The 15366-nt window shown below is 33.5% G+C and overlaps 2 protein-coding genes across 5 annotated transcripts in view; one reads left to right on the top strand and one right to left on the bottom strand.

Annotated features, from left to right (window-relative positions):
* Nucleotides 1-3838, bottom strand: part of LOC109538283 (kinase suppressor of Ras 2) — a 17326-nt gene extending 13488 nt beyond the window's left edge. For all 3 annotated transcript variants that reach the window (XM_019905452.2, XM_019905453.2, XM_048663981.1), the window contains exon 1: nucleotides 3689-3838. In XM_019905452.2, coding sequence (XP_019761011.2) covers nucleotides 3689-3838 — 150 coding nt within the window. The remainder of the gene's footprint in view (nucleotides 1-3688) is intronic.
* On the top strand, nucleotides 3506-13458 carry LOC109538284 (cytochrome P450 9e2). Of its 2 annotated transcripts, none has more exons than XM_019905455.2 (8): nucleotides 3506-3851; nucleotides 7063-7272; nucleotides 7419-7582; nucleotides 7645-7810; nucleotides 7868-8030; nucleotides 11530-11731; nucleotides 12670-12912; nucleotides 12971-13458. In XM_019905455.2, the coding sequence occupies exons 2-8, from the start codon at nucleotides 7079-7081 to the stop codon at nucleotides 13408-13410; spliced, it is 1572 nt and encodes a 523-aa protein (XP_019761014.2). In that variant the 5' UTR covers nucleotides 3506-3851; nucleotides 7063-7078; the 3' UTR covers nucleotides 13411-13458. The 2 variants fall into 2 exon arrangements, with proteins under 2 accessions (XP_019761014.2, XP_048519939.1); XM_048663982.1 differs by lacking the exon at nucleotides 3506-3851 and adding an exon at nucleotides 4953-5080.
* The last annotated feature ends 1908 nt before the right edge of the window (nucleotides 13459-15366 follow it).

Below are 15366 nucleotides of genomic sequence, written 5' to 3'. Positions count from 1 at the left end.
TAAACGTAAAAAACTTTCGTTGGACGAATTTTCTTGTAAACTTCATATTTACTGAGATATCGCACTTTGACGCACTAATGAGCAACCCTGTATATCTATTTACCGCAGCAAGGGGTTAATTTGCCCTAAATAGACTAAAATTATTTAGCCCAAAGGGTCTTCCATGTCTTTTTAATTAATTTTTAACAAAAGTACGTACGACAAAATAGAAAAAAGTCCGTGGTTTTCTTTTCAATGTTTTTATTTTTCTTTGAATTAAGCACCTTACCTTACCTTTTTGCCTATATATATTTTTTGGTATGTCGCTTTGTTTTCGAGATAAAAAGTAAAAACCACTTTTTTCCATGTGTCTGGGAGAACATAATGACATTCAGAAAATAAAATTACACTAGTCGGTAAAAAACCTTGTGATTATTTTTTGCACACATTAAAACGATTTTCGATAGAACAAATAAATTATTTAACACCCTATATAATGAAAATGAACGATTTCCGAACCTATAGTCAACTAAACTTTTCTTTTTAAAGTCAGCGTTCTGAAATTTGGCTTCGTACTAGAATAACACCCTGTACATTCGAAACGTTTTTAAAAATAATTTGAAAACTAATTTTTCTTAGACTTGAAATGGTCATCCCAATCGAGATATCTAAGTAGTGAACTTCTTCAACAATCTCTCTTCCTATTTTTGTTGTCTGAATTGGCAAAAATTTCAATAACTGCTTTATTGTAATTGTTTAGTTCCCGAGAAAAAAGACATTTTATATGCTGATAACTTAAGCATCTGAAAAGTAGAAACAGATATGTTTCCATTTTTTTCTAATCGTTATCGATAATATATTTATTGGAGAAAAACATATTGCACAATTATTATTGTAAAATAATTAGTAAAATTACCAGCAGAAAATTGAAATTGAAGAATAGAATCTACGACGAACTGAGTCAAGACAAAAAAATTTAGGTCATTACTTAGGCCTTATTATACCTTTTCGCATCGGAAGTAGATGCGATTAAAAATTTTGCCTACGTATCTCGATATACCTGTTTCAAATGCTATGAAAAATTACCGACTGTCTACTGTTATAAGCCAACATTTTCCAAAAGGAGGTGAAAGTTTCAAACCTATTTTTGCTCTTTCCAATCGATTGTCATTATTTAAATCGTTACATAATAAATTAATGTTGGTAATTGTCTGACTTGCAACACCCCAATTCAGCTTTTAAATGGTTTCATAGCACCATCACATAATGTATTCTGTAATTTAACTTAAGTACCTACTAGCTTAGATCTATAACACCACAAGTAAATAAAAATTTGCAAAGAAAAAATGTAGAAATAGGTATACAGTGAGAGCTCCGATAAGCGGAAAGTCACGGTTCCACAAAAAATGTCCGGTTATGGGAGGTGTCCGCATATTAGAGATATGTATTTAATTAAAAAGAAATATTTATTTTCAGCTTTCTCATTGTCTATATATGTTTTATAACATTTTTCAACATAGAAACTTATTGTGCAGGTTTATTAACATATTCTAAAATACTAGTTTGGCGTTTTTTGAAATCTTTGTTGAATAATCCAATGCTGAAAATGGGTTTCAAGGTTTTTAAGATGTTGAAACGCAATAAAATCAACGCTTGAAAATATTTTTAAAAGGGAAATTGCATTTAAGGCATCATCATTCGATTTTATGAGTGAAGCATCGGGTACAATTGTCAACGTTTTTTCTGATTCGTCATCATCACTACTCATGGAAAGTTCAGTTTTGGAAAGGGCGGTGGTATCAGGATGAAACGTTTCTTCTTCAGTCTGCACCATATGGTCCATGTTTACAAATCCTTGTGCTTCCAGCTAATAATCACAAAGACAGCTCATCTGGATTAGATTCTTGTGGAATTTCTCCTTCTGTCTTCTTGAATCCAGCTTTCATAAAGCAATTCTTGACTGTTGCAGAATTTACTTTATTTCATGCCGTCTTTATTAAATATAAAGCCTCGAATACATTAATGGACTTTGACACATCAGACACAGACTTGGAAGAGTTAATTTAAATTAACACATGTTTTAGAATAAGATCTCTATAATCAAATTTGAAGTTTTTAATGATGCCTTGGTCCAGTGCTGACATATAGACGTGGTGTTTGGGGGCAAAAATATAACTTTAATATTTTTCAGTTTCACCTCACGAGGATGGCATCCTGCCTTATCTAGAAATGAGAACTCTTTTTTTCTGAATCCCCATTTTTCTATCGAAATGAAACAATCATTCTGACATAATATCTTGAGTCATCCACTCTTTCTTGTTTGATTTCCAAATTGTTGGCAAATCTTGGATGGCAATAGTTTTCAAAGCACGAGGGCGAGCTGATTTTCCTATGACTAATAAATCCTCCTTTTCACCAGCCATCGATGCGCAAAACAAAATGGTGAGTCTATAGAGAATTTACCGCCGGTCCATTTCTCAGATTTGAATGTTAAAGTTTTGTCTGGTAATGCACGAAGAAAAGTCCGGTCTCATCTGCGTTGAAAATGTCCTCCGGCTTGTAGCCAAGCAACATCCAGTATCCATGTAGCCAGCCACTGTAAACTCTTTTTATCTATCTCAAGACCATCACTTTTTAGGAAACTCCTCTTTTGCCCTACATTGTCACCACACTGCGATTTTGTTCTAATATCTTCTTTTTTTTTGGTCATTACTGCCGCTTGAGTTTTCCCGATCTTAAATCGCCTTGCTAGTTCTCGAACGGACACTGTTTCTTAATTTAAAGCATTTAATATTTCCATTTTGTATTTTAAGGAAAGCATTTTCTTATTCGGAGCCATGTTCACAACAAACACTCTCTATATGTGCTCGAAACTTAATGGCACTATCCTCGATGAATAAAGTAAGTCAAAACATCTTAAACGGGGAATTATAGAATTTTTGAAAGAATTCCCCGATTGAAAATCGCTTAATTATGATAATGGTTTTATTCGCAGACCGCGTCTTACAGGTTTGTGTCCGCTTGTAAGAGCTTTTCAACTCCGTATGATGATAATATCATGTCCGCGTCCGTTTAATAGAAAGTCCGCTTATAAGAAAGTGTTTTACATTGAAAACCATATGAAAAAATTCGGTTCCAAGAAAAATGTCCGGTTAAGAGAGTTTTCCGCAAGTAGAGCTTTCACTGTGTATCTTTGGTTGATTTAAGGGAATTTAGAACTGATTAAATCCCAAGTTGCAAACGAGCTGGTTCATTTAATACCTACTTGGATAAAAGGAGTTTGCTTTTTTAACATTTTGCCCTGTCTGTATTACCTTTAATCAAGTATACTTGGTGGTAATTGTATAAAGCATTTAAATAATAGCAAAACATCCACTCCCCTTAAATCGATTTGTTGTGTCAATAAACAGATAATATAAACGACTAAGTAAATGTAAACACGATTGCTTGAGAATAGTGCTTAGTAATAATAAGCATGCACAGCGCTTAATCTAATTGTTAATTGCAAGCATGTATAATTTTGTTAGTTATCGAAACAAGGTCAACAGTATGATGAAGTTTTAAGTAGGATTTTCCCAACATTCATTGCGTCCTAGTTAAAACAGTGATCCAAAGTGAATCTCAGTGAAAGTGCCTTCAATGTCAAGGGCAGTCCCAGTTTCTCTTAGCCGCTTTACCGAAAGAATTACACATTAGCGACAAAAAGTACCTCTAAAGTCCTGATTTCTTGGCGAGTTAACTCTGCAGTTGGGGCACATTGCGTTCTGAGCCCCTCTAAAGTGGTAGCAGATACGTCGATCATAGACTGCAAAATTTCGAGCTCTTTCTTTATAATTTCATCTCCGGTATCATTAGCCATCACATGTATCACAGTATGTTATCTTGCCTATATTTACAAATATTTTTATGGGTATTTATTTACATATCACCGTACTTTAATGATTTTTTACACAGCTTTTGTGCCTGGTATTTGTTAACATTTTAGTTGTCAAACGCCATGTTTGAATTGAACTTCAGCCAGGGACGGTTGCTAACTGCTTTGGACAACTTTAGTACAATACGATTTTGGGTGTAACGGTACTAGATTGGACTAAACAGGATGTTGTTGAAAATTACACGCAAAAAATGATACTTTGCATGAAACTACTGCACTTAGAACGTTCAATTTCATCGATTTTACTGCTTGTTTATTCAGCTTTTATTTAGAAGCGCTATGAATACACAATGCTGATAAATATGATTATTTTTATTATTAGTTAATATTATCATCCTATTATCAGTGAAAGCATTGTTTTTTTTATAAAAATGCCTATTATCTAATGTTGCTAATTGTCTCATCGGCCAACTTACTGTGGATGCAGGGTCGTTCATTTTTAATCATAAAATAAATTATGCGGTAAATTCCACGAAAATATATAGAAAATGTATGCAACAAATACAAAAGGTGCGAAAGCTGTTGAATAACAAACAGTTTTTTACATTTATCGTTAGATATCTGAAAACCCACAAGAACGAACGAAAAAATAATATAAAAACTCTTATATCAACACCATATATCGTGGGCTTAAAGCTAAAACTGACCAAGTTTCAAATATAAATTTTTGGTAGATGCACTTTTAAACCAGAGCCCAAAATTATATGAGAATCCTTTTGTTTCTTTTTTGTGTGGCATTGGGGGACTATGTCAGTTTTTGAAGACAAATGTATGTATAATTTTTTTAAATTATTTGGTCAACCAAACACAAATACGGAATTTTGGACTTGGTCACTTCTAGCTTTAAGCCGACGATATATCTGAAATGAAACATTCGCAGGAATGTGTTAATATGAACTTTTCTGCTTATTTTTTTGAGTTCTATGTACTTGTCCTTTTTGTCCGTTAAACTCTGAATTACCCTGCATATTATTAATTAAAATTCTTCAGCTTATATATACAGAGTTCGTCAGTATTAGGGCAAACGTTTTTCAGTAGCTTTTTCAGTTCGGGGAAATATTTTTGGAAAAAAAACCTAGAAATAATTATTAGGGTTTTGTCCATAACTCGAAGCTGCAACAAGTATTCCAAACATTTTTGCWGTTTTTTAACAAAGCAGTTAAGGAGGCGAGTGTTCCAATAACATTTATCTTATAATTTTTCACAGAAAATACCTGAAGAGTGTCAGTATTTTAACTTGAAATTAAGCGATTTTTCTGTAGAAAGAATTGCTTAATAGAAACTTTGTTAAAACTGGAATGACCTGATAATTTAAAGGAACTTTAGAAATCTTCAGAGCGATGAGAGCGGCGAACTTTCCCAATAATATTTTGTAAACTTTTTGGTCGTTTCTTGAAGATATTCCTAATTATTTTCGAAAGTTCCCTTCAAATCGATGAATGGAGCGATTTTTCTAGCAAATGTAATTTTATCATTTTTGACTGAAAACACCCCATTATTGTCAAAATCATCAGAAAATAAGGCTTTTTTACGTTTTCCATTAAAAACGTATAGTTTTGGGAAAACCTTAATGGTTTTCGGGAAAAAAACGGTGGAAATTTATTTTCGTTTTTGTCCCGAATTCGACGCTGAAAAAATGTTTGTAATTTTTTTACAAAGCTATAAATTTATCTTGTAATTTTTCGCGTAAAAGTCCTCCAGATCGTCAGTATTTTTAAGTGAAACTCCACAAAATAGAGCGTTTTTGAGTATAAAATAAAGCAAAAGAAACCAGTCAAAACTAAAAAAACACATTTTTTAACAAATTTTACATTCTTCAGAGGAATGGAGGTGACGAGATTTCCAAATGATCTGTTATAAACTTTCGCTTATTTTGTTCGTTTTTTGATAGAATATTGTTTGATTTTTGTTCCAAATTCGAAGCTGGAAAGAGTTTTCAAAAAAAGAATTCGAAATTTATTTAATAATTTTTCGAAGAAAATACCTTAAGATGCATGCTTTTTTAAGTGAAACTTTAGAAAATTGAGCATTTAGAAGAAAGAGTAACTGGGCTAAAACCGGAAATTTCTGAAATTTGCAAACATTTTAAAAATATTATTAATAAATGACCTTTAAAATAAGTTTAAAAAAGGTTGAAAAAAAGTCATCAACATTTTCCCAACGGAAATAACGGAACTGAGTTACTGCGCCGGTGCGTTGGCTTGGCGCACCAAGCCATTTGAGCAGCACAGCGCCAACTCCTTAAAATTCGCTAAATATACTCGGGATATTTTGGAGTTTAAAGTTAGTTGAAAACTGCTTATCACTATACTCTAAACAAGTGTATCGAAACGCACCTTTATATATTGTGGGTGGCTGTCGCTGTTTATAATATTTCACTTATAGCTTTTCAGCATTTCATTAAACCGAAACATTTGCGCAAAATTATCAATAATCAATAGTTAAGTTATCAATAGCGATATTCTTCGAATAAATAAAGAAAAGGCCGTTGTTTTCAGAGAGATAAGATTTTCCTATTAAGAAAGTAATTCTATTTATCCTGTTTATAAACCTACTATGGATTTTTGAGTTATTCATATGCTTATTGGGAGTTCATAAGCATCCATTGCTGCTATTTAGGAGCCCATAAGTTGAATATTTTATGCCTRTACCTACCAATAAAGTTGATATAAACTGTATTAAGTTTTAGTTTTATTTATTTTTTATATCTGGAACAGTCACCACAATTTGCCGGGCAACATTAAACTTATCAAAAAAGTGTGAATTTCTTAAAGTATTACTCCAACTTACAAACAAAGATTTCCTGAAATATTTTATTTCGATATCTTTTCTCAGTCGAAAATATCGAGAAAAAGATACTTTAACACTGTAACTGTATGGAAGAATTCACTATAATTGTTGTGGTTTTTTTAAATTTGTTCTCAAACAACTCATTTATAAATGTAGTAACTTATATTTGACATCTGGAACACCTCACGCGTAGTAACATTCATTCCAATTAAAATAAATAGAATAATATTCCATTGCATATTAGATACAATACTCTCTTATCATAATTATATTTGGGTTATCATTCCAGTCAAGCAAAATATTTTACAGTTTATATACTAACCACATCAACGTGAGTAAAAATATAAAGTAAATTTTAGGTTTTTTCACAACATCATGCTGCTAATAATATGTGCGGCCGTTTTGGCTCTATACTATTTATTACTCCAGCCGTATAATTACTGGAAAGACCGCTCAGTTAAGCAAACCAATCCATGGCCTCTTTTTGGAGATAGTTGGAGAATGATTTTCCAAGTTATGGATGTAGGCGAAATTGTTTCTTACTATTACAATTCGATGCCCAATGTGAGGTAAAAACCAATAGGTTTCTATCATAATTTTTAATTTTAACTCTAGTTGCCAAATTAATTTGATGAACTTGATGAATATTTGGCACTGGTGAAATTTTACAAACAATGCATGGAAAGTTAAGTAGAACAGTGTCTATGCTTTGCAGATATTATGGTATCTATCAGTTCTTCAGACCTAAATTAGTAATACGCGACCCAGAGTTGATAAGGAGAGTGACTGTAAAGGATTTTGATCATTTTGTCGACCACGTTGCTGAAACTAATCCCAAATCTGATCCATTATTTTCCAAGAATATTCTAAACCTCAAAGGTGATAATCCCATTGAGCGCTTTACTGGAAAATGTTCTCATGGAGAGTTTCCCTGGTTTAAGGTGATGAGTGGCGAAAAATGCGATCTACATTGAGTGGGTCTTTCACAGGCAGGAAAATAAAGATCATGTTCGGTCTCGTATCGGACGCAGCAAAAAATTTTGTTGAATATTACGAAAATCAACCCAGTCAAGTTATTGAAGTTGAAATGAAAGATGCGTTTTCCAGGTTTAAGAAGCAGGCTTAAATGCTTCTAATGTATCTAACAATTACTTTTCTTATCAGATTTACGATTGATGTTATAGCTACTACTTCGCTGGGGGTTAAAGTGGATTCCTTAGCTGAAAAAAATAACTACTTTTTCCAAATGGGCCAAGAACTAACGGAGCTTAGATTTTCGCTGTTTTTCAAAATGTTATTGTTACAGCTGTTTCCCAGAATCTACCAAGTAAGTTAAAACTTGGAGTGTTATTACATTTTATACACAGGGTATTGGATGAGTTACTGTACAAATTTAAGGGACGTACTATTGAGGTCATTTTAACCAAAAATGTTCAATTCTTTATGACTATCGAAAACATCAGCGTAGACATTTTTTGTTATTCGCTACCAAATTGACTAGATATTCATTGGGGAAGGATTCCATAACAATATTTTATCACCTAATGCATATCATAGAGCAGATCATTTTAAGTAAATTTTGTTGTTAAAAATATAAATATGAAAACAAGGTAAAATTGGCATCTGTATACTAAACAACGAGAAAAGCAAAGAAGAAATAACTCCACTAGTTGACCAAAAGCTGCCAATGAAAAGAATTATAATGAGTCAATATGAAATGCAGTTAAGGAAGCTCCAGTTGAAACCCTTGTTGATAACCTGAAGTCAGACTCAAACAATAATAAAATGTAGGATGAGAACCAACATAAACAACGAGACAATAATAACAGCTGTACAGAAACCGAAATATAAATATTATAATGGACAAGGTTCTGATGAGACACAAGTTTTGGACGAAGTTCGAGATTTAAAAAGCTGGAAGTAGCTATATCGAAGAGGCGTATGCATTCCCTTTAACGACATGTTTATTAGATATCAAGAGTGATGGAATTCAGACTGAACATCTGAAATATAAAGTGGACAGAAATAAACAAACAAAAATGTGTCAAAGTTTCATATACTTAGTAGGCATACGATGCCAACACTACAGGTCGTTTTTAGCATTATAAATATTTAGGCTGCATATTAACCAGAATTTGAAAAACAGATTAGTCTTTGTTGAAATAGCGACTATTTTTCAGTCGTGAAATCAATCTATTCCCGAACAATGATGTCTTCAGTACTAGGGTAACACAGTGAATTTTCAGAAGTTGGCGCAATGCAGCACCAGTGCAGTTGCGATGCAGTCACCGATTTGTTAAAATGTTGCTCCTAAAAAATGTGGTGTCCTTTTCTTGTTAAGTGTTGAAATTCCAGCCCCTGGCGTCGTAAAGGGCGTTTAATCCGCCCCTGGGTTAAATGCTAAGCTTGATTGAAACAGTGAGACGCGATAAGTTATAGCAAAAGACTCAGAAACGAAAAATGCTCTACAAGATCAGAGTTTTGTGTGTCTTCAGTAAAGAAGAGTGCGCTCTAAAAAATCATTCAACACGCATGAAATCCTGAATTTTGCGCGCTTTGTTAATGTTGATTTGAAAATGAACGCTTTACGTAACTGCAAGCAATGTTCTTCATTCTCCAGTTAATTAAAAATGCAAGCTTCCAAAGTAAAGCCTGCAGAAACTTGAAATATTGACATTCTGTAGAAGACGATTTTTTAATTAAATTTTGGGGTAAACTTGCACCTAAATATGTTTGATATTCAAATTTTCTGTGACTTTTTGCGACAAAACTATCCGAATTTTCTCGCGCACGTTGTTATATAAATAGAATTTCCAATTCTCTATCCAATGATATAGAAACGATCTCTGTGGCTCAAATCGTTCATGAGCTACGTCGAAAAAAACTGCGCCATGTTTCAGGCGATTTCCCAATTAAACAAAAAAAACAGGCAAAACTAAAACTCTTGACCTTCATCGACAAAAAACATAAAACTGGAACTCATATTTGCATATCTGAAACGGTTCTTGAGACAAGTTTCTGATGAGTTTGAAGTAAAATACGAAGCCACACAAAATATTCCCGAACTTTAAAAATTTCTTGAGAAGGAATGAATGGTTTAATCGGAAGCCAAATTTTAGTACCTAAAGATTCGGAAGAGCTTGATGATTCAATGCGGCCAACATTTTCCCAAAGGTTTAAAAAACTACGAAAGAACCAATAGCTCAATCGATTCACCCTACGAGTCGGTTGATCAACATGGGACTAAAAGTTTTACATATACATGGCAACCAGGGGCAAAGTAATGCTAAACTTACCGAAAGTTGCTTGGAGCCACCTGGAAAGAAAGAAGAAAATGTGTTTAGAAGATACAGAAGGAAATCTATCCAAAGACGAGCTTATTTCAAATGAGCAAAGCAAAGTGAGATAAATATAAATAATCCATAAAGGCTAAAAGATTGATAGATTAGAGATTATTATTACCGGCTTTCCGCAAACTGGCGCCCCATCCTCCATTTTCTACCCACTAATTTTCAAAAAGTTAACTACACTTTCACACTTCACACAATGAAAATGCACTTCGAATAGAAAATTTTAAACCTGCCGTTAGCAGGTAAGATTGTGGCCCTTACAATGATTCAATATTTCCCTTCTTAGAACGCTGATTTCAATAATTATTCAAAATTTACATTGTAGCTTAATTTTATTACCTTCTAGTTATGTATGATCATTTTTGCCTTTTTTGTATTATATGTTTTTCAATCTTTTCTGGCTAATTGCTTCATCTGCTAGCCCCAGATCTCATGCCTTAATTAGTCAAAATTCTTTAAAATTTAATGCTCTATCTAGTGGTAGCAGAGAAATGGGTAAAAAGTGGCATGCAAAAATGCAAAACATTTCAAGTTTGAATATTTCTTTGAAGTAACCAAGCGCTCATCAGTCGGAACCAAATTTACACTATTACTAAGCTGATTGTTTGCCGGATAGAGAATACCTTTCTCTATTAATGTGGCAATTTCCAATTTTTTCCAACGTCACGCACCGGCTAAATGCTAAGCGTGATTCAAAGTGCGGGACAGTTCAGACGCCGTGAGTTATAACTCATTAGACTACAACCCAAAAGCCCAACTCAACACAGTGTTACCCATGCCTATTCAGTACATGCACTCATGTACCGATTCTTAAAGATGCCATGTTTAAGCAAGTAGAAGCTTTAGAGGAGTGAATTTGGATTTTATGAACTACCTACCCAAACTGATTTTTAAAGCGTTCACATATTTTTTGTAGGCAAACGATCTCTAGGCTTTTGCAAACTTCTTGACTGAAAAACACTTAACAATCAGAACAACACTATTTTAAGAAAAGTATCCAACAGTCAAATAACGCTGCTCCTTGACGATGTTTCTGGGACACGACACAACACGATATAATGCAATGTTAATTTCCCGACACTGCTTCAGAATTAAAAAAAAGATACTTACATGAAATATTTATTTATATTTATTGAAGAGAATAACGGTTAGAAGTTTGATTGGATTCTGGAGAAAATTGCCGTTCAGATTAACTTACGTATACTCAAAGCCTTATTAACATTCTCTCTGTCTCAATATTTGTCCCTCTACGCTCTCTAAAAGATTAATTGCGTGGAATAATCTAATAAATAAGGTAAAACCAATAATAAATTTCTTATATTACTTGGTACAATACATAACGCATCACCATGAACAATAAAGAAAATATTCCTTTTCAAATTGCCATTTAATGAAATTTCTTCGAAATGAAAGTGAGTATTTGCAACCCAATTATGCAAGAGTGAATTTTGCTGCAGCTAATGGGATAATTTTTAGTACTTCCAACTGCAAATATTTCGCAAAGAAGTTACCGAGTTTTTCAGCAACTTCGTAGAAACTACAGTTGCAATCCGCGAATCTAAAGGAATTTATCGACCAGACATGATTCAAATTCTAATGGAAGCGGCCAAAGGTATTCATAAAGGCGAGGATGGAGATGCAACTAAAGAAGACTTTTTTGCAGGCGATGAAGATACAGGTTTGAACAAGTTAATTTTGACTGTTTATAAAAATGAACACATGAAAATTACACTACTTTTGAGAGAATCTTCCATATATGATCACGATTGTAGGTCTGTATGCCGATAAAATGCTTTGAAATAATATTAAATGTTCTGTGTGTTGTCCACTGTCTGACGTACATTCATGAACATGTTTCTGCATACCTGATTTTCACTTCTATTATTTCTATTATTTAATAAAATTTAAGTAAATAAGTTTTAATGTTGTTAATAAATGTACAAGAAATGTAATTATTTAAATTTTCAAAATATATAGGCGCGTATTTTTTTAAATAATTAACGTGGAAAAATAGCTCAGATGCAAGCAATACTTTCAAGATATTCATGCATAAGTATAGTAAATCTGCTCTTATACAGAAATTATATCTACTTAATATGTATTTTAAAAACTTATTTTGATCTACATTTGATGCGTTTGTGAACTTCGTAAAGATATTTTGCAGATGCAGATTATTTTGAATGTCTTGATTAAAATATTATTGACGCTTATTGGAAAAAAAATATTGGTGCAACTTTCAGTTAAGTTAATTTTTTTGCAATTTCATCTTACGCGGTTCTGGAAATATTGAAGAAAAGTTGGATTTTTAAAAAACCTTTTTAGTCTTGAATTACAAAGCTCAAGAGGGACTATATATATTAATAATAAATATAAAATTATAATATGTTTTATAGTAATCAAATATTTTAAATCATCCATTTTTTTAGAGCGCTTGAAGAGGACCCTGTTGTTATATTACGACAATCTATTAAATTTTAACTATTTAAGCAGTAAAATAATTGAAGTTCTAAGGCAATAGGTAGAATACAGTACCCGCCATATGAAGTTATTTTCATTTTACTTCAATAGACCTTCAATATAAATAAAAATGTATCTTAACTAAAATACACATTTCAGATCAATCGCAAGTACCACACGAGATTACCAAGGACGATATGACCGCTCAAGCTCTCCTATTTTTCTTTGCTGGTTTTGATTCAGTTTCATCTCTGTTAACGTTTGCAACCTACGAACTAGCAGTTAATCAAAACGTCCAAGATAAGCTAAGAGCGGAAATTTTCGATACTCTTGAGAAAACCAATGGAACAATAACGTACGAGGCCTTATTTAACATGAAATACTTGGATATGGTTATATCTGGTATGTATCAAAACATGCCTAGTCAATTGGCTCTGTATCATGTACTATGATATTTTAGAGGCTTTGCGTAAATGGCCCCCATTTGTAATTCTTGGCCGCGAATGCACTAAAACCTATACAATCGAACCGACACTTCCAGAAGAGAAAACCCTAGTTATTTCCAAAGGCACCGGAATCCAGATTCCATGCTATGCAATACATCATGATCCCAAATACTTTCCAAATCCAGAAAAGTTTGAGCCGGAAAGGTTCAGCGCCGCAAATAGAAGCAAATTAACACCGTATACCGTTTTGGGATTTGGTCAAGGCCCAAGATCGTGCCTTGGAACCAGATTTGCGTTGATGGAAGTCAAAATCATTATTTTCCATCTGCTAAGCAGATTGGAGATTGTAACGACTAAGAGAACCCAAATTCCATTAAAACTTAGCAAGAAATTTGGTATAAATATTCGACCAGAAAGAGGACTTTGGATTGGATTAAAGATCCTTAAGTTGTAATTACAAATATCTAATAGGAAATAAAGATAAACTGTTGGTATCTAGAAAGCTGCCGTATTTACTTTCATGTGAAATATGAGAATTTGGCCTCTAACCAACGCAAAGGACCATGGTTGCTTTACATAAGCGCTGGATGATTAGAGAATCAAATATTGAAGAAAAAAGCTTCACATGATGGCAAGTCTGTTTTGCTTCCCATTTTAAAGTTGTTCATTTACCTGAGGTACCAAAAATGCAAGAATTTTGTTTACATTTTTGCTATTGAAGACTAGGGTTTCCTCGAAAAAAAACTAAGATAATTTCTCTCATAAGTAAATTGAACAGTAATCGAGATCTTTTCTATGTTCCTGAAAATTGTAGGGTGCCAATTTTTTATTCAGAAATACGGTACGACTAAAAACATTTTTTTGTACATAAGAAAGTGTGCCACAACTATGGCACGTAACGAGTCTATTAAAATAATATTTTAACATATCCACTCTTCTCTTAACCTCCCTGCATTTTAGGCACCAAAAGTTTTACCCTCTAAGCTAAATCGGTTCAAATTTACATCATTAGAGAATGTGTTTACAAAAAGGGTAACAAAATTATGGCACTCTTTAATATAACATTTTAATAAGAAGTAAAAATTGAGAATGTAAAAACAATTTAATAAAATAATTAACACAACTCAAAGAAAATTATACAGGGTTATTCACGCTATACGGCACGGAAGTTTGCGGCTAAACCGTTTGATTTTTAAAAAGTATTATTTTACGAATTGTCCGACGCCTACCGAGCGCACATTTAAAAAATATTTTTGTAATGTACAGGGTGTCCCAAAGGCTCTAAAACTATCAAAGTTGCGTTTTTTTGTTGTGTTAATAGCTAAGTTTTTGCCTTTTTACAAAATACGTCAAATAGTTGTTCTGTGCACCATTTGGTGATATTTAATTTAAGGTTCCAATGTATCTAAGTTGGCTATGTCATTTACACACGTCAAATCATTTATTTTATTTGTCAGTTTAGACTGCAAAGACTCTTTTTGATGGCTAGAGTGGTATTGTCTTTTTTTGTAATTGTAGACGTGTTGGTCGTTATTTTAATATTATTATTGTGTTGCTAAGTTAAAATGAAGAATTATACAAGAGAAGAACGTATTGACATGAATTTCACCCTTGGAGAATGTCATAAAAATTGTTTATTGGCTTCTCGAGTTTATACTCAAAAGTTTCCTGAAAGAAATCATTCTAAGCCAACAGTTTTTAAGCGCTTATGACCAATTTGAGGAAACTGGCAGTGTCAATTATAAAAAACCCATTACAAAGAATGTTTTCGCGGTAATTGGTTCAGTTATCGAAAATCCCAATGTTAGTCAAAATCTAATATTCAAAACTACTAACATTAGTCAATCAAGTATTTCCAGAATACATTTAGAAATGTTTTCCGGGCTTTGAAGCCGTGGTCTATCGGAATTTCTTCCTGACGTTTCGTCCACAACTGCGGTGGACATTTTCAAAGGCGATGAGGCAGTGGGCGAAGTGATCTCCCGTGCTTTCCGACTAACAATGATTCAACTGCTGGATTCCCAGTCGTATTTATGCCGCCCAGCCGTGTCTGCTCATGCGTGGGGGATGGGTGGGGGTTCCAACGCTTCGGCGCACATGCTGTTTGGCGCAAAACGCGCTTCCAATCTGGATTGAGTGCCGTAATTTCTTCTTTTCTGTTGAAATTGTTTTGGTGTTTAAATATTTCGATGGCCTCCCTGGTGAGTCTCGGGTAGTATCTTTCAGATTGGTGCAGAATGTCAACTTCGTCGAAGCGTATTTGGTGGCCGTCTAGTATTGCGTGCTCCGCTACTGCTGATTTTTCCGTTTGTCCGAATCTGCAACTTCGTTTGTGCTCCGTGATCCTAGTGTTTATGCTTCGTTTTGTGGTGCCGATGTATGCTCTTCCACAGCTGCACGGAACTCTGTA

The sequence above is a fragment of the Dendroctonus ponderosae genome, unplaced genomic scaffold (assembly GCF_020466585.1).
Source record: "Dendroctonus ponderosae isolate FM_Combo_2020 unplaced genomic scaffold, Dpon_F_20191213v2 Dpon_F_20191213_2, whole genome shotgun sequence".
NCBI lineage: Eukaryota > Metazoa > Arthropoda > Insecta > Coleoptera > Curculionidae > Dendroctonus > Dendroctonus ponderosae.
The sequence above is the reverse complement of the archived record's forward strand: the minus strand, read 5'-3'. Positions and strand labels throughout refer to the sequence as shown.

Coding starts and splice junctions, on each gene's coding strand:
- LOC109538284 (XM_019905455.2), top strand. CDS start 7,079: ATGCTGCTAATAATATGTGCGGCCGTTTTGGCTCTATACTATTTATTA. Junction 8,031..11,529: donor TGTTTCCCAGAATCTACCAA/GTAAGTTAAAAC, acceptor GATAATTTTTAG/TACTTCCAACTGCAAATATT. Junction 11,732..12,669: donor TGCAGGCGATGAAGATACAG/GTTTGAACAAGT, acceptor TACACATTTCAG/ATCAATCGCAAGTACCACAC.